The sequence below is a fragment of the Arvicanthis niloticus genome, chromosome 14 (genome assembly GCF_011762505.2).
Source record: "Arvicanthis niloticus isolate mArvNil1 chromosome 14, mArvNil1.pat.X, whole genome shotgun sequence".
Taxonomy (NCBI): Eukaryota; Metazoa; Chordata; class Mammalia; order Rodentia; family Muridae; genus Arvicanthis; species Arvicanthis niloticus.
Window position 1 is genome coordinate 62,708,550 of NC_047671.1, and position 17,108 is coordinate 62,725,657.

The following is a 17,108-nucleotide window of genomic DNA, read 5'->3' on the forward strand; positions in this document are numbered from 1 at the left end:
AGTCAGTCCTCTTAAAAGAATCTTCATTTTACTCATTTCTAAGACTCTGGCACCCAGGCGATGCCTGTCTCTGTTTTCTGTTGGCTTATTTTTGCCAATTAATAAATGAGACATTTTTATAAAGACAAAGCAAGGTTAAAAAGATTTAGCTGGTAAAGAAATGAGGCCCAGCAGTTAAGAGCACTGGCTGTTCTTCCAAAGGACCCAGATTAGGTTACCAGCAATTTACAACCATCTGTAACTCCAATTCCAGGGGATCCAATGCCTCTTCTAGCCACCAAGGGCACCAGCCACACATGTGGTGCACATGCATACATACTGCAGGTGAAACACTCAAACTCATAAAAGTAAATAAATTTTTGGGCTGGAAAGATTAGTTCAGTGTTTAAGCGCTCATACTGCTCTGGCAGGGGACTGTGTGGTTCCAAATGCCTATGTCAAGTAGCTCACAACTGCCTGTAACTCCAGCTCTAGGTAATCAATCTGATGCCTTGATGCCCTCTGACCGCCAAGGGCATCCACACACATACGCACAGTAACACACGCATACACATAATTAAAACTAAATCTTTTTAAAAAAAAAATTAGAAATAAGCCCCTTTAGGGCCGAGACAGGGTCTCAGCACGGTTCCTTGGCTGGCTTAAAAGTTACTACGCAGATCAGCCTGCCCCTGTCTCCCAAATTCTGGGATTAAAGGTGTGTACCACCGTGTAGATTGAGTTCTACAAAAACAAAATGCAAGCAAGATCAGCCAAAGGTGCTAGATCTGCAAAATATTGTCTCTTACAGCCAAACAATATCAAAATAAAAGGGGAAAAATGAATTATAGAACATCTCATTGCTGGGACACTAATTTGGGTTTCAAAGTTTGTACCTAAACTAGGAAGGCAAGGCAGTGTTACCTAAGAGGTGGTGAAAACGGTGTCAAAACAACCTCGTAGGGAGGCATGGAAGGAGAACGGTCCTGTGGTAAGTACTCACAAGCCTTCCATCCATCTTGTTCCAACAGGATTTAAATTCCACTAAGCCTCAGCTATGAGACCTGTGGGGACAGACTGCAAGGTCGTCAACTCTGGTATGAGACCACTCCCTAACTTGGGCTGCCCAGAGGAACAGGATGCTCTAAATATCTTAACAGTATCTTTTAAATGTGTGTATGTGTATGACTGTGTGTGTTGTGTATGTGCCATGTGTGTGCAAGTGTGGTAGAGACAGAAGAGGTGTTGGGTCCCCTGAGCTGCAGTGACAGGTAGTTGTGAGCTAGGAAGCAAACTATGGGCTGCTAAACAGCAATTCAAGCTCTTAACTGACTGTCTTTCCAGCTCCACCATGCTCCAGTTTGTCTAGATTTTTAAGAAGACAAGAAGGGTTACCATTCTGGAAAAAAGTCCCCCTAATGGGGCTGGAAATGACAGTTTTCCAGAGTGATTGCCTGCAAAGAAGTAATAAGGGAATTCCCACTATGGTTCCCACTTGCTACTTTAAAATCAACTGAGGATGGATCAAAAGGCAAAGCCTTACATGTCGCATTTTTACTTGAGTATGTTTATTATTTTTGTTTTTCAGTATTAATTTGCTATAAAATCTCTTAAAGAAATAAAACAAAGTATGCTTTGAGTTAGCTCTTAGGAGTCACAATAGAGAGAAGGTTGCAGAGAACAGCCAAGCCGATTCCGGCTATAGCCAAACCTGAGGGTTAAAAGGTCTCACAGTGAAGAGAGAAAAGTCACAGGGGTTATGGGAAGGTGAGCTCTGGCCATTCTGTCAGCTGCTGGTTTACTGCTCTCACTCACTAGCCCAGCAGAGGCCCTCTCCTGAATGAGGCAATAGGGCAATGCTTGAGGACCGTTAAATGTTCTGCAAACTTGACCTATGCTTCTAACAAGACTTTTTCCAAAAAGAGAGCTCTTTTGTGCAATTTCTGAGGCTTGACATGTGACCTAGCAAAGGCCAAATGCAATGTGACCAGCCCACAATTCATTCATTTTTTTCAAAGTGTACTTATTTTCCATGTACCAGCCAGCATCCTGAAAATAGGTGTGGGTACTGTGGTAACCAGGACAGAGCGGACCCAATTTTTACAGGACTTTTAAACAAAGCACAGCTCAGGAATGAGATCACTTCTAAGGGTGTCCACAAACACACGGAGGCCACCTGGAGGAAAGGCATTCATTGGTCAGCAGGCCAAGGCTGCACAATAAGCCCGGGTCAGGCATGGTCAGAAGGAAAAGGCAGGCAACAGACCACAGACGGCCTACAGGACAACCCAACAAATTCTTAATGTTATAGTTAAGGTAGCAGAGATCCACTGAAGACTTTAAAAAGAGGAATAAGGTGATCTAAGAGATTATGCCTGCAGCTGCTTTTTGGCATTAAACAACCAGCATGCATATATTCTGCAATTCTCTGTGACAACTAGCCAAAGGTCTCAACTAGTTTCATCTTGTTTCTTTGATAACCTGTCGTAATCTTTGAAACACAGCTAGTGGAAGACAACGGTTTGAGGCAAGCCTTGTTTCAGGGCCCAAAGGGGTTTCAAGGGTATATTAAACGATTTACACGTGGAGTACAGCGACGGTGCCTGACACGATTATGGCACATTTTCAGAAATGTTCACTTTCGTTAGTTACTCCAGAGGGTTCAGGCGAGGAGCACCGCACACTTGTGAAACTGCCGACCACCGTCCTCTGGCTCCCCATTCCTTTCTCTGTAGCGGAACAGAGAGCAACAGTCACTCAGTGAGAGGCGCCAGGCCAAGCGCAGCCTCAATGCGGCCATTGTCATCAAGCCGCACTTCCCCCGCTCACCGCGCGTCCCCATAGCAACTCCGGGCTTCGGCTCCCCCATTCCCTCCCGCCCCTCGTCCTGCGGACCGGAAGCCGTGCGCGCCGGGGGCTTGTGGGAAGCGGCTGTAAGCGGCGGCGCTGCGTCTGCCCGGGACGACGAGGCTGCGGCGGGTCCCGAGCCAGAGGTCAGCGGCGCGCGGGGATAGGGTTCGAGGAGGAGGGGGCGCGCGTAGGGGCCCGGAGGCCGGTGTCGCTCGGCATCCGGGACGTGCGCATAGAAGGCCGCGGCGAAATCGCCGAGGCGGCCTGCTGTACTTCGGGGGTCTGCAGAGCCTCCTGCGCCCGCAGCCTCGCCGGCCTGCTGTCCCCTCCCCCACGGCCGGTTTTGTTCTATTTCGAGGCTCTGGCGGCTCGCGGAGGATTCTGGGAGACGCTCAAGCCGCGATGGGATCCGGCGGTTCTCGCGCACGACCTGCTGGGATTTGTAGTCCCGCCGGTTCCGGGCGGACGTGCCTGTCCTGTGTGGCGGGGTGGTTCTGGGGCCTCTGCAGCCCTTCATGGTGAATGTTGGGAAGAGGGCGTCGGAGTTGCTGGGGCAGGCTGGGCTTGGCGCCGTGAGGCGGGAGGTCGCTGAAGACTAGGATCCCGCCGAGTGCAGGACGGCGTTCCTCCACATCCCACGAGCTTGGTGCAATACAAAGTAAAAGAAAAAGCAGTTTCTATTACGTAGAAATGCTTGAGCTGTTGATAAAGTCGGGTCCAGGAATAAGAACGAATAACTTGGATTTTGTTATCAGGACATCCCACTCCTGAGTATCTATATGACCTGTCAATTTGATACAGCATTTTCTGATCGTTTGTCTTCATCTTGACCGGTTTCAATAAGGTTTTCTTAAGTTTCTGGTTTTTAGGTTCTTTCTTGGCTCTGATAAACAGTACGTGTAAACTGTAGCACGGTTATGATTTTGCAGATACCAGAAGAATCAGAAAGTAGCTCAAACTTCCCAAAGGAAAAGTTAGGGGAAGCTGCCTGAGGAAAAAGCCTCCCGACCACTGTGAAAAGTTGTGAGTGCTTTTTCCTTAATAGAATTTGGTGCGGTTGATGCTTGTCACTGAGTTTAAATGTATGGATGGTGTGGTGGAAGCCTGGGTAACATTTGCATGTTATGTATATAAAATAGTTTCTTCCCCAGTGTTATGTGATCTGTTACGGAACCTTGTAAAGAAAGCCTGTGACAAGATCCAATAGCCCAGGTTGGCCTTGCCATGTAGGTGAGGATTGTCTTGCTTCTTCCTAGTATTGAGGTTACAGATTAAGGACACATACCTAGCTACTAGTTAACATTTTTCACATACATTTTAAGTTTAGGGAGTTCCTAAACAAATAACATAGTATTTATGCACAATTGTGAGCGTTAGCCCAGCAGTAGAGTATGGTGTGTAGATGTGTAAGCTCCCTGAATAGTCTAATTCCAGGGGGTTCGGGCCGGGGCCGTGGTTGATGTTTCCAGGTTTGCAAAAAAATGAAAAGTGGGTGGGCTAGGTGGCTCATCAGGTAGGGGGCTTGCTCCCAAGATCCCAGATTGCACATAGCAAAAGGAGTGAACTAACTCCTGTCTGTTGTCCTCTGACCTCCATGCCTGTGCTGATATATTCCAACACAAAATAAATGACAAAAAAAAAAAAAAAAAAAAAAACCATGTTTTTTGTGTCCTACCCTTCTGAATATCTAGTTTGTTATTTTATGTATACTTGCTCATGTGTTTGCCTGGTGCCTAAGGAGGTGAGAATGGAGAGATTTGTGGTGCTGGGAAATAAACTTGGGTCCACTGCAAGGGAATACCTTCTTAACGGCTGAACCAGGGAGTCCCAAGCTTTAGAACATTTGGAGAACACTGAGGTAGACTGCTTCTTACGTGGATTCTTTAGGTTATTAAATTACCCTTTGTTGACTATATGTCACAAATTGGCAATCTTTTTTTTTTTTTCTCGAAAGGGCAAGATAGTAAATATTATGTTGTTTTAGATCTTAGCTGAAATCATTGAATGTTGTCAACTCTACCATTATAGCCTGAACCACAATTAAATGTAATGACTTATATACACAAAATTTAATCTTATTAATGGGGCTGGAGAGATGGCTCAGTGGTTAAGAGCACTGGCTGCTCTTCCAGAGTACCCAAGTTCAATTCCCAGCACCCACATGGCAGTTCACAACTATCTGTAACTCCAGTTCCAAGAGGTCTGATATCCTCACACAGACATACATGCAAGCAAAAACACCAATGCACATGAAATTAAATCATTTTTAAAAACATTTTTACATCTTATTTGTGTGTGTGTGGAGGGGGGGGAGCATGCACTTGTCATGTCCCACTTGTGAAGACCACACTTGTAGAAGTAAGTTTTCCCTTATGTACATGTTGGTCATCAGGCTTGGCAGCAGGGCTTTGCCAACTGAGTAACCGTGCTGGTCCTAGACAGATACGTCATATTTTCCCAACATGAAATGTTTCTGTGCTTTTTAGTCATTAACATCTTTACACTGCTTACCCGTGTGGATGGTGTAATAGGCAGCAGGTTAGCTTGGCTGCAGTTTAACAGCTGTGGTAGTGTTTCAGTCAGTATAGGGCATTGATTGGATTTTTTTTTTTTTAATTTTATTTTATTTATATGAGTACATTGTAGCTGTCTTCAGACACACCAGAAGAAGGCATTACAGATGGTTGTGAGCCACCATGTGGTTGCTGGGAATTGAACTCAGGACCTCTGGAAGAGCAGTCAGTGCTCTTAACTGCTGAGCCATCTCTCCAGCCCATTGATTGGAATTTTTAATCCAATAAACCAACATATCTTTTTTTCTGCTGCTTTTGAATATCATGGGATACTTGGTGATTTATGTGTCTTTTATTTCTTGTACCTTAGGAGTACTTTTGAAGAAAACAGGGTATTTCTCTGAGGTCTATACCTTGCCTCCATTGCCTTTTCTTGAAGTATTGTAACAGGATGTCTGCACAGTCAGTGGAAGAAGATTCAATACTTATCATCCCAAATCCAGATGAAGAAGAAAAGATTCTGAGAGTGAAACTAGAGGAGGATCCCGATGGCGAAGAGGGGTCGAGCATTTCCTGGAACCATCTCCCTGACCCAGAGATTTTCCGGCAGCGGTTCAGACAATTTGGATACCAGGATTCACCAGGACCTCGAGAGGCGGTGAGCCAGCTCCGAGAACTGTGCCGCCTGTGGCTTAGACCAGAGACACACACAAAGGAGCAGATACTGGAGCTGGTAGTTTTGGAGCAGTTTGTTGCCATCCTACCCAAGGAGCTACAGACTTGGGTTCGAGAGCATCACCCAGAGAATGGAGAGGAGGCGGTGACTGTTCTAGAGGACTTGGAGAGTGAACTTGATGACCCTGGACAGCCGGTGAGCATGCTCGCCTCATTTTCCCAAGGCAGAAACACTAACATAGCAGTAGGCCGACTGCTGAATTAACTTCACTTGGCTACGTTAGAAGTGTGTTTACGCCTCCCTCCAGTTTCCTTGCAACTCTGCATTGCCTCTACTGCGCTGCAAGCTAGGATTCTTGTATCTTTTGTATAGCTTCTGTTATGTATGCTTAGTGTCAGAATTCCTTCTCAACCAAACTAAAATCTTGTTTTCAGGTCTCCCTCCGTCGACGGAAACGGGAAGTGCTTGTAGAAGAGATAGCATCTCAAGAAGACGCTCAGGGATTACCAAGTTCTGAGCTTGATGCTGTAGAGAACCAGCTCAAGTGGGCATCCTGGGAACTCCACTCTCTGAGGCACTGTGGTGAGGACCAGGACACCATGTGACCTTTTCCCAGAGTGCTTTGCTTGTTCTTGTGGCAAAACCATTTTAATCTGCTGTTTTAGAAATACCTATGCATTAAGAGCTTGGCTTTTTCTGATGATTGATTCACTGGCCTCAGGTAGTTTTTACTCCCGAACACTAACATCTGTAGCTTTTTTGCAGTCTTCTTTCATGAAGACCTGCCCATATTGGGCTTACACCTGCATTTCTCAGCTAGTACCTGGAGACCAAGTCTGTTTTGTTGATGAGATTGCTTAGCTGCCGTCTGTTTCATGGGCTTTTGCTTTCAGTCTTCTGACTAACTGTATTTATTGACATGGTGAATTTATCTGAAACTGCCTGTAGCCTTTTGTTTATTATATCACTGAAGTTTTCCTAAAATTCCAGCTATTTGTTTTTTTTGCTTCAATATTCACCTAGAGTATTTTAAAAAACTTTCTTTTTCTCCTTTATAGTTTATGTGTATGGGTATTTGTCTTTATGTGTGTGTATGTAGCATGTGCTTGCTGGGTGCCCTTGGAAGTCAGAAAATGGTGTCAAATTTCCTGGAGCTGGAGTTACAGATGGTTGTAAGCTTCCTTGTGGGTGCTGGAAATTAAACCTGGGTCCTCTGGAAGAGCAGCCAGTGCTCATCCACTGAACATGTCTCCAGCCCCCTCAAAAAAACTTAAAACAGATTTATCTGTCTTTTAAAACTTATGTGTAAGTTGTGTACAAGTGTATGCATGTACTGTCCAGTCAGGAGAGGGCATTGGAATATACTGGTACTAATGCCGTGCACGATCTATTATATACTACACTTGTGCTGTAGTTTGTTTCTGTAATGTTTTGTCTGAGATTGCATCAGGAGTCAGTCCCTGAGGTAGGTGGAAATAATAGTAGCATGCCACAAATTAAGATATGAGCAGCGTCTTCCCCTGAGAGGGAGTGATGCTACAGATCAGAACTGGGTACAGGTGTAGTCTGCAACACTGGGACCTTGTTCCATTGGATAGCTCTGGAACTGTCCTTGTCCTTTCAGGATGTGCTTTCCTGGGTAGAAAACGTGTCCTCTCCTTAAATGTCAGAATAGTTTCCCTCTGTTGGCCTCATTTTAGCAATCTAGTCGTTTTCACATCCAGAACATTTCACTTATTTCAGGTCATGTATTCACCTACCCTTCATACTTGACTTTTCAAGGCTGTAAGCCTCATGACCCCTCAGGCTCTTTGCTCTCCCTCTCTTCTGCTTTCTCAATTGACTAACCTAGCTATCATCCATCACTGGTGTCTTCTGAGTGCTGCTGCTCACTGTGTGACAACTGTACACTCACTCTCTACAGCTTAAAAAGTTCCAGAAAAGTTGTTGGTGAGACTTGTTCTTAACCCTGCCTGTGGGCAGACAGTGCTGCCACTTAAAAAAATTGAGGATTTTTTTTCTAGACACATCTCTCTAAGATGAACAATTTTTCTAGCTGTCATGACAAATTCCAAGTTGGAGCAAGTTTCCCTAATAGGGAACCTTTCATTTATTGTATATTGAAGTTTTAAGTGTCATGACTTTAGTTAACATGGGCTGCCCTCAGAGTAGCCTCAGCTTTTTTGTCTTATTCTTTGAGACTTGGTCCTACTTTGTGGCCCTGACTAGAACTTGCTTTGTTCTTGGAACTGGCTTTGAGTTCACAGACATCGTCCTTTCCTTGCCTTCCCGTGAGTGTTAGAGTTAAAGGCGTAAGTCACCACACCCCAGTTCTTGGCTTTTTTTTTCCCATCGGGACTCCTGTGTTCTGCTCTAAGTTCAGTATTGGCTGTGACATACTGACCTATTTCAGCAGTAGCTACTGGTACTAATCTGTTTGACGGAATTTTTATGTTATACCTTTATTTTCATGTAATCTCTTAAAAAAAAAAAAAAAAAAAAAAAAAAAAAAAAAAAAAAAAACTTCTAATGGTCATTGTTTTTTTTTTCCAAAGTTTTTTTCAGACCTAACCATATCAGTTTGCTTTCCTCCCCCTTTATCTGATGATGATTTTTTTAATGTGTGTATTATACGTATGTATGTGTATGTCACTTGTTCGGGTGCCCAAAGAGGTCAGAAGAGGAAGTTGGATCCCCTATAGCTGGAGTTGTGGTGCTTGTGAGCTTCCCAGCGCCTATGCTGGGAACTGAACCTGAGTCCTCTGAAGGATCAAGTGTTCTTAATGGCTGAGCCATCTCTCTAGCCCCTATGTTAAATTTAGATAAAACCCTTTGTGTCATTTTGCTATCATGCCATTAGCTCATTAACCTCATATCTTCCTGTCTTTTTGAGAGTAGCCAACCTTATATATTCATATATGTGCACAAACTGTTTATTTTTAGTTCATGAAAACTTTTTTTTTTTTTTTTGGCCAGGCGTGATGGCATACACTTTTAATCCTAGCATTTGGGAGGCAGAGGCAGGCAGATCTCTGAATTTGAGGCCAGCCTGGTCTACATAGCGAGTTTGAGGCTGGCAGCAGGTGCATAGTGAGACCTTGTCTCAACATCAACAACAAAGCCCACTTTTTTCCTTCAGGTTCGTTTCTCTCCAACTAGAGATGGAGTGATATTTACATTTTCTCTATTTCAGATGATGATGGCACGACAGAAAATGGAGCGCTGGCTCCAAAGCAGGAGCTTGCTTCAGCAGGAGAGTCTCACGAAGTTCCCGGCACTCTCAATATAGGTGTTCCTCAGATTTTTAAATATGGAGAAACCTGTTTTCCCAAGGGCAGGTTTGAAAGAAAGAAGAATCCTTCTAGAAAGAAACAACACATATGTGACGAGTGTGGGAAACACTTCAGTCAGGGTTCCGCCCTCATTCTTCATCAGAGAATCCACAGTGGGGAGAAGCCCTATGGATGTGTTGAGTGTGGGAAAGCCTTCAGCAGAAGCTCCATCCTTGTGCAGCACCAGAGAGTCCACACTGGAGAGAAACCCTACAAATGTCTTGAATGTGGGAAAGCCTTTAGCCAGAATTCTGGGCTCATTAATCATCAGCGAATCCACACTGGGGAGAAACCTTATGAATGTGTTCAGTGTGGGAAATCCTATAGTCAAAGCTCAAATCTTTTTAGACATCAGAGAAGACACAATGCAGAAAAACTTTTAAATGTTGTGAAGGTTTAAGAAATTAGGAGGAAACAATCAGCACTCAGGTCTTTTTCTTCAGAAATGAAGACAAAATTTAAAACATGAAGAGATATGGAAACTATTTTTCCCCATTGACTGAGAAAATACACTGGGAAATACAAAAAAAAAAAATCTTTCACCATTATTATCTTGAAAGAAATGGTGTTATACCTGCCTAGAAACTGAAATGTTAAGTAATTCAGGTGTTAAACCTAAATTTTCCATGTGATGTTTATATTCTCTTTTTTCCTCCCCAAGTAATGAGCTACCTGATTCTTTGACCCTTTTTCAGACAGCTACTCCATTTCTGTGTTGGTCATCGGAGTGTTGTTCTGTGAGGGTGCACACCTTTTTATTTTAAAAGGCAACACAGGAATTGTAAAGTCTAAAAGCCCATCTTCAAGATTTAGAAACATTCTTGAAAGCTTAGTTTCCTTTTGTTCAGGTTGAGTATTTTTGAGAAAATAGAAGGTAAAGGTCAAAGCCTGGGAGTCAGATGAGCCTTGAGATCTCACTGAGTGATGGTAGCAGAGCTTCAGAGAGTGGAGGGGACGCACTGGGGAGGTACCCAGTGAGGCATGTCACTTAGCTACAGTCATCCCACAGCAAAACGAAAAGTGAGTTTACCTAACTTGTGGGAATCTTACTAATTAAAGCGACTTTCCTGTGTAAAAACAGACTGTTGTAAAAGTGATGGTGAATCAGACACTAAGGAAGAGCGAAGTGATGTTGGGAGGCAGATGTACAATTAAGGTTATTATATGACATGGCTTTTAGAGAAACTCAAACATCTAACTCATTTTGCCTCATCCTAGTTAAGGATAGGACATTCCTTGATGGGGTGGGCAACAATATCAGGTTTGCTATTTTTATTCCTTTGGTACAAAAGGGTTGAACACCAGGCTAAAACAGCCATACATTTATTATTAAACATTTCTACCGACAATGCACTGTGCTAGGTACTGTAATCCTACTGTACATAGGTAGGTGTTTGTTCCACTGTAAGTCATGAGGGGTTTCCCCATCAGCATTCCCAGGTCACCTCTGAGAGCCCCAGAGTTGTGGTTCTCTTGCCAGTGTGTTGTGTTTGGAGGGAGATGTCGGCTCAGAGAGCTAGCTAGTCAGCTCTTAGCATTCTTCAGAGGTAAGCTCAAGACACACTCTTTTAGTTTGAAAGTTAATGAAGCTTAAAAATCCGAACATCGTTTCTAGTAGCATTGTGGTTGTAACTACACATTGAATGGACTGTACTTTAAACAACTAAGCTATTAATAACTAGTTTATTAACTGTCAGAGTTGATTTTTTTTAATTTACAGTCTTAACACATTTTTTAAAAAATGTATTAAAAGTAATACACTTCAGTAGAAGGATTCTGTATGCCTTGGCTGAGAACCCGAGTCTGCAGTTCTGCTGTTTAATGGAAAACTCTGGAAAGTTAAAGCATTAGGTAAGAGAAGGGCTTTTTTATGTAAGACAGGCATTGTTACATGGAAAATTATCCATGCAAGTATAAATATTTAATAATTCCAGTGATTTGGGTCATATCTGGTGCTTTGTCAGATTTTACCATGAAAAGTGAGATTTTTGCGTGAGCCTGTTGAGAAGCAGTAATAAATGCCAGGCAGCTGGTAAAATGAAGCAGAATGAAGCTTGCTCATGATTTCCTGATAACAATTATAAGAAATGTGCTTTATAGATTAAGATTTATTGAAGTATAAATATGTAGTAATGCTATAATGTATTTTTAAGTTATACAAGAAAATGTAGGGATTTTTGTTTGGGTTTTTCTCTGTGGCTGAGAGGAAACAAGCTAATGTCCAATAAAAGCTGCAAACTGCTCTGCTCTAAGATAAAGTAGCTTGGAATCGCCTTACTTATTTATTAGTGACTGGCTTCTTTCCCAGTAGGATTTTGAGGTGGCACATTTATATAAAGCCTGCAGGAAGACAGAACTCTGAGGGTAGGTAAAGGGGAGTAACTTCTGGGTGGAATGTCAGTCGTAACAGTTTTAGGATAGATTTGTCATGAAGGCCAAAGCTGCTTGGTGACGTGAAAGCACAGAAGTAGTATGAGAGTTGGTGACCATGTGAGGTCCATCAGCCCTGACACTTGTCCTTTTGGGAAGGAAGCTCAGACAAGGGGTTTTTACTTAACTGACTCTGCTTAACTAATCAACTTTATAGTTAGATCTCAGACCTATCCCCACACATATTTTGGGGGTACACAGTAATGAAGTAGGCATGTAGCAGGTGCCAAGCAGTGGCCTGCCTAGCCAGCACCTTTCTGGTTAGCAGTTCTCTTAAGGCATGCATACTAACTGGCCCAACAGGCTGATCTTAAATAATCACACCTAGTTGATGTCTGACCATTGCAGCCTGTCTTACACCTACGTGAGCGTAGGGGACATTTTCTGTACTGAAACAATGTGCGTGCTAAGGATTGGATTGGGATACCTAATCACCTAGATCTGTGGACTTGAAAAACAAGACCCAAAGATCACGTGACTTGGACATGGCAGAGCTAAAACTCCCAAGGCCAAGATTTTTGATTGGTCTGTCAAGGATTCAAGTCCTGCTTAGTAAGTAAGCACTACATTTTTTGTGTTTTGTTTTGTTTTGTTTTTCCAGTTAACAAACTTGAAAAGCTATTGTATATGCCCATTTGAATTTTTCACAATGCAAAAACAAAAGATGAAAAAAGACATCAGATTTAGCCAGAAGTAGTGGTAATCTAGTTTATTATCCTTCCAAATTTAGCACTATACACATTTAAGAAAACATCTTTTAAGATAATAGGTGACCTTTGGGGTTGAGTACAGGCACCCAACTCCAGTGCTTTACTGTGCTTTAATCCTCCACAAACCTGAGGTAGTAACATATCTCCATTGTACACCTGTAGTGACACTTGCTTTCATTCTCACACTGATGGGGACATTTTCATAGCTGCATAGTATTCCATTGCATGAATACACTTACAGTCCATCTAAGCAACCTCATAGTGATGGGTTAGTAGGTCCTTTATACATAATAGGTATGGCTAACATCTATAGACATACATTTACTACCTATGTAGTTGTGTCTGTAACACAAATAACTAGAAATGGATTTATTGGCTCATAAAGTACATATTTGACCTTTTTGAGGGTAAATACAACTTGTACTAATTTTATGACTCCATTAGTAAGAATGCCTGTTTCCTGCACTCCTGTCCATGCTACTCATCCTAGAGGCCAGTTCTTTCTTTCATTAGTAAGATGGAACATTTTGATGTCCTCGTCTGTCCTTGCCCATTTCTTTCTTTGTTTTAATTATGAAAGTATAAATTATTACAGTTAACACCATACAAAACGTAAGATAGACAAGTGTAAGACCAGAGACTTTCCTTCAGGGTTTCTGGTTGGCTCCACTTTGCAGTGTACTGTATGTACATCCTGGTACAGTTTCTACACATTTCCATGTGAATATGCAGAACTGTGGACACCTTTTAAACAAACAGGATTATATAGGAATTTTAAGATATTTCTGTCTGGTATTTAAATTTCTGTAAAGTGCATGGCTAGCTGTTAGACAGTAAAGTCTTCACCAGTTCTGAAAAGTGCTCATTTCCCCACACAGCCTTACCTACACATGACAGTCCTTATGGTTGGGGAAGTATAGAGAAAAAAGAAACTGTCCTTACTTCCATTTCCCTGATGAATAGTGAAGACAGAGCTCTTTGCTGGTCATTTATAATTCCCTGAGGATTGTTCATTCATAGCTTCTGCTGCTTTTGTACTGGGTTATGTATGGGTGTCTGTTCTGCATTTCTCCCTTCATTTGTGGTAACATTATCCATACTAATTGTAAATAACCCATCCCATATCCCACTGGCCCGAGCCACACAGCATCCTAACCACAGTGGTTAGAGAGTAGGCATATAGTTCAGAGCAAGTTAGGGAGAGTGCTTAGCAGAACTGCAACCACTGGCAAGAAAGCTTTGGAGACACTGGAGACAATGTGAGCCTGCATTCTTACTACATGGAGAAATTCAGGCCAGCATGGATGGTGAGAAAACTTAAGTTCTGTTATTTTTCTGGGGGCCATAGATCCAGATGTGCCTAAAGCCTGCCCTACCTCTGGACTTTAAAGTTTTTTGAGCCAATAAAGTCCCTTTCTTGTTTAAGATAATTGTATTTGGCTTCTGTCCTGATTATTATATAGGGTATTTGTATTTTCTTACTGATTTGTAGTAAAGCTTTGTAGTTTTAAATTATAAACTTCATGCATTATATAAATTAATAAAATTAGCATGGCCTTCTATGATTGGGCTCTGTTAACCTCTGCCATGTGTTACCTTAGTCTTTGTCCTTCCCAATTCATACACCACTTGCATTCTTGACATTCTGACAGTTACTGAATGCTGGCTTTCATGTCTGAACAATGTTCTTATATTGCCTCCCTCCAGATTCCTTTGGGTCCAGGTGTGTTAAACTACTGACTCAGCTTGTCTTAACGGTTTCTATTGCACCAGGACCAAAAGCAATTTGGGGAGGAAAGGGTTTATTCCATCTTACAACTCTTAAGTTGCCCTGACTTAACTCCTGTCTCTGAATTAAGTCAGGATAGGAACTCAAGACCAAAACTTGGAGGCAAGAACTGTTAGAGAGGCCGTGGAGGAATGCTGCTTGCTTATTAGCTTTTACCTAATGGCTTCTTGAACCTGCTTTCTTACAGCACGAAGGCCACTAGTTCAGGGTTGGCAGCACCCACAGTGAACTTGGGCCCTCCCCCATCAAGAAAATGCACCACATGCTTGCCACAGGCCATTATGGTTAGGGCACATTTTCAGTTAAGGTTCCCTCTTCCAAAAACGACGCTAGCATGCGTCACAGCAACTGCCAGCACTCCGCTGTACCTAGCTAACAATGCTCTTAGAGCATTGCCTTCAAACCTACGTGTGTGGTCCTTAGAGCCCTTCAAAATTACCTTTATCTAACATGTGTTTAGGGAGAGGGCACATTTTATTCCCTGTACAAGCCCAATACCTGATTTGGGGGAAGAATCTTATGCAAGGCTGTTGGGCATTTTCGTGATGATGATTGATGTGGAAGAGCCCACCCATTGTGGGCGGTGCCAACCCTGGTCAGGTGATACGGATGATCTGACAATGTGGGCTGAGCAAACAGCAAGCCAGTAAGCAGTGTGCTTCCAAGGTATCAGTTCATTCAGGTTCCTGCCCTGAGTCCTACCATGAGAAACTATGATATGGAAGTCTAAGTGGATTAGACCATCTGCTCCCGAAATTGTATTTGGTCATGGTGTTTTATCACAGCAATAGAAATCTTAAGCCGGGCGGTGGTGGCGCACCTCTTTAATCCCAGCACTTGGGAGGCAGAGGCAGGCAGATTTCTGAGTTCGAGGCCAGCCTGGTCTACAGAGTGAGTTCCAGGACAGCCAGGGCTACACAGAGAAACTCTGTCTCGAAAAACCAAAAAAAAAAAAAAAAAAAAAAAAAAAAAAAAAAAAAAACCAACCTTAAGATACACAAATACATGTGTATACATGTATATGTGTGTGTGTGGCTTAAACATGCACATGATGTGTATGAATATATGTATATATGTGTGTGTATATATGTGTGTATATATGTGTATATATATACACACATATATACATACACACACACATACATGTATGGTTTCACATCAATGAAGTCTATAGTGTTAGAATACTATTCAGATTGTACCCTCAAGTTTTGGGTAGTTTTTGATTTTTATCTATTTTCTACTGTATATCCTCCATAAGAAGATACATAAGGATGTGGTGCTGGCAAATGCCTTTAATCCCAGCAGATCTCGAGTGTCAGGCCAGTTTGGTCTACATAGTGAGATCCTGTCTCAAACAATAAAAACCCCAGCCCATAAAGCATTTAGGAATTAAACTGGATAGTCCTAGTTTTCCACACTTAGCCGCCATATTGCTTTTTTGCCTAGAACTTTTTATAGACTCTCAGAGCATTCAAAAGAAAGGTCCTAACTCAGCCAGTGCTAGCTAACTGGGTCTTCCTGCCACTCTTCCACGTACCTCTGCCCTCATATGAGACTCGGCTTGTGTTCACTCTGCTCGAGGCGTCTGCTCTTACCATCTCATGTAAATCCACACTGCTTTCAGTTCTTTCTAGTTGCTTTTCTCATGTGTCTCTTTCCTCAAACTAAGTCTCTCAATGAAACCTTCCCTGGCAAACTTGTGTAAATTGTATTATTGTTCCTTGACAAAAATCCACATGCATACACATGATCATAAACATACACTTAGAAAAACAACCACAACCCTAAGTGTCCATATGTTGGCTTGTTACTTTTCCTTGAGATAACTGGCTGCTTCTGTCTAAAGTTAACCCTACCACTGGATCCAGGTTCTCTCCTACCTACTCACCTCTCACAATATGAAGCATTCTTCTCATTAGTATTTTCTTAGTTAGCTTACTATGCTGGCTTTTTAATTACTCAGAAAATTTTGGGTTAAAGTGGAATTAGAGGGAACAAGTCTAACCTGTCTGAGTTAGTAGTGAATATATATTAGAAGCAAAAGATGGTGAGATGAGAGACTTGTTTGGTAGACTTTTGTCCTTGTTATTACTGGAGTTTCTAGGCCACTACACGGAGAGGGAGGGGCAAAGCTTAGTGGTCTCCCAAAGTGGAAGATAGACCCAGGAATCCAGTGTGGCTGGACTCTGTTTTCAGGATGCAAGACACAATCTGCCAGGAGAAAATACAGAGAGAAGACATATATTCTCCAGAAGCTTCTGCCCGGGTGTTTGAATAGTTAGGAGCACCTGTGAAACTGGGTAAAGAACAATCTCTGCGGTAGAGAACCACTAGAACTCACAAGGCCAAAGTAGACTTCACAATCCCCAGAACATTCTCTGGTAGGTTTTGTTGTTGTTCTGTAATTTAATATTTTTTTATGTGTTAGTGTTTCGCTTGAATGTCTGTGTGTGTGTGTGTGTGTGTGTGTGTGTGTGTGTGTGTGAGTGAAATCCCCTGGAACTGAGCTTATAGACAGTTGTGAGCTGCCACATGGGTGCTGGGAATTGAACCTGGGTCCTTTGGAAGAGCAGTGAGTGTTCTTAACTGCTGAGCCATCTCTCCAGCCCCTCTGGTGTTTTGTAGTGGTTTTGCCTGAAGAGGAGATACAGAAGTGTCTGAACAGTTTTGTTTGTCACACCATGGAATATGGCCACTACTGCATCTAGTGGGCAAAGGCCAGACAAATAGCTAAACACTGTACAATACATAACTGTATTATTAGCCACAGATGGTGGTGAAACTGAGAACTTTGGGATTAGAGTATCAGGAAGAGTCTTGTTAAATCCA

At 42.6% G+C, this 17,108-nt stretch overlaps 2 protein-coding genes across 5 annotated transcripts; one reads left to right on the plus strand and one right to left on the minus strand.

Annotated features, from left to right (window-relative positions):
* Positions 1 to 1,525: 1,525 nt before the first annotated feature.
* LOC143434381 (uncharacterized) lies at positions 1,526 to 3,346 on the minus strand. Its single transcript, XM_076913015.1, has 2 exons — positions 2,809 to 3,346; positions 1,526 to 2,708 (listed from the first exon to the last, which is right to left on the minus strand). The coding sequence occupies exons 1-2, from the start codon at positions 3,344 to 3,346 to the stop codon at positions 2,605 to 2,607; spliced, it is 642 nt and encodes a 213-aa protein (XP_076769130.1). The 3' UTR covers positions 1,526 to 2,604.
* Znf24 (zinc finger protein 24) lies at positions 2,837 to 11,611 on the plus strand. 4 transcript variants are annotated; one of them, XM_034517872.2, is made up of 5 exons: positions 2,875 to 2,972; positions 3,759 to 3,852; positions 5,713 to 6,213; positions 6,453 to 6,600; positions 9,212 to 11,611. In XM_034517872.2, the coding sequence occupies exons 3-5, from the start codon at positions 5,794 to 5,796 to the stop codon at positions 9,748 to 9,750; spliced, it is 1,107 nt and encodes a 368-aa protein (XP_034373763.1). In that variant the 5' UTR covers positions 2,875 to 2,972; positions 3,759 to 3,852; positions 5,713 to 5,793; the 3' UTR covers positions 9,751 to 11,611. The 4 variants fall into 4 exon arrangements, with proteins under 4 accessions (XP_034373762.1, XP_034373763.1, XP_076769021.1 ...); XM_076912906.1 differs by lacking the exon at positions 2,875 to 2,972 and adding an exon at positions 3,238 to 3,487; XM_034517871.2 differs by lacking the exon at positions 3,759 to 3,852 and having other exon boundaries at positions 2,837 to 2,972.
* The last annotated feature ends 5,497 nt before the right edge of the window (positions 11,612 to 17,108 follow it).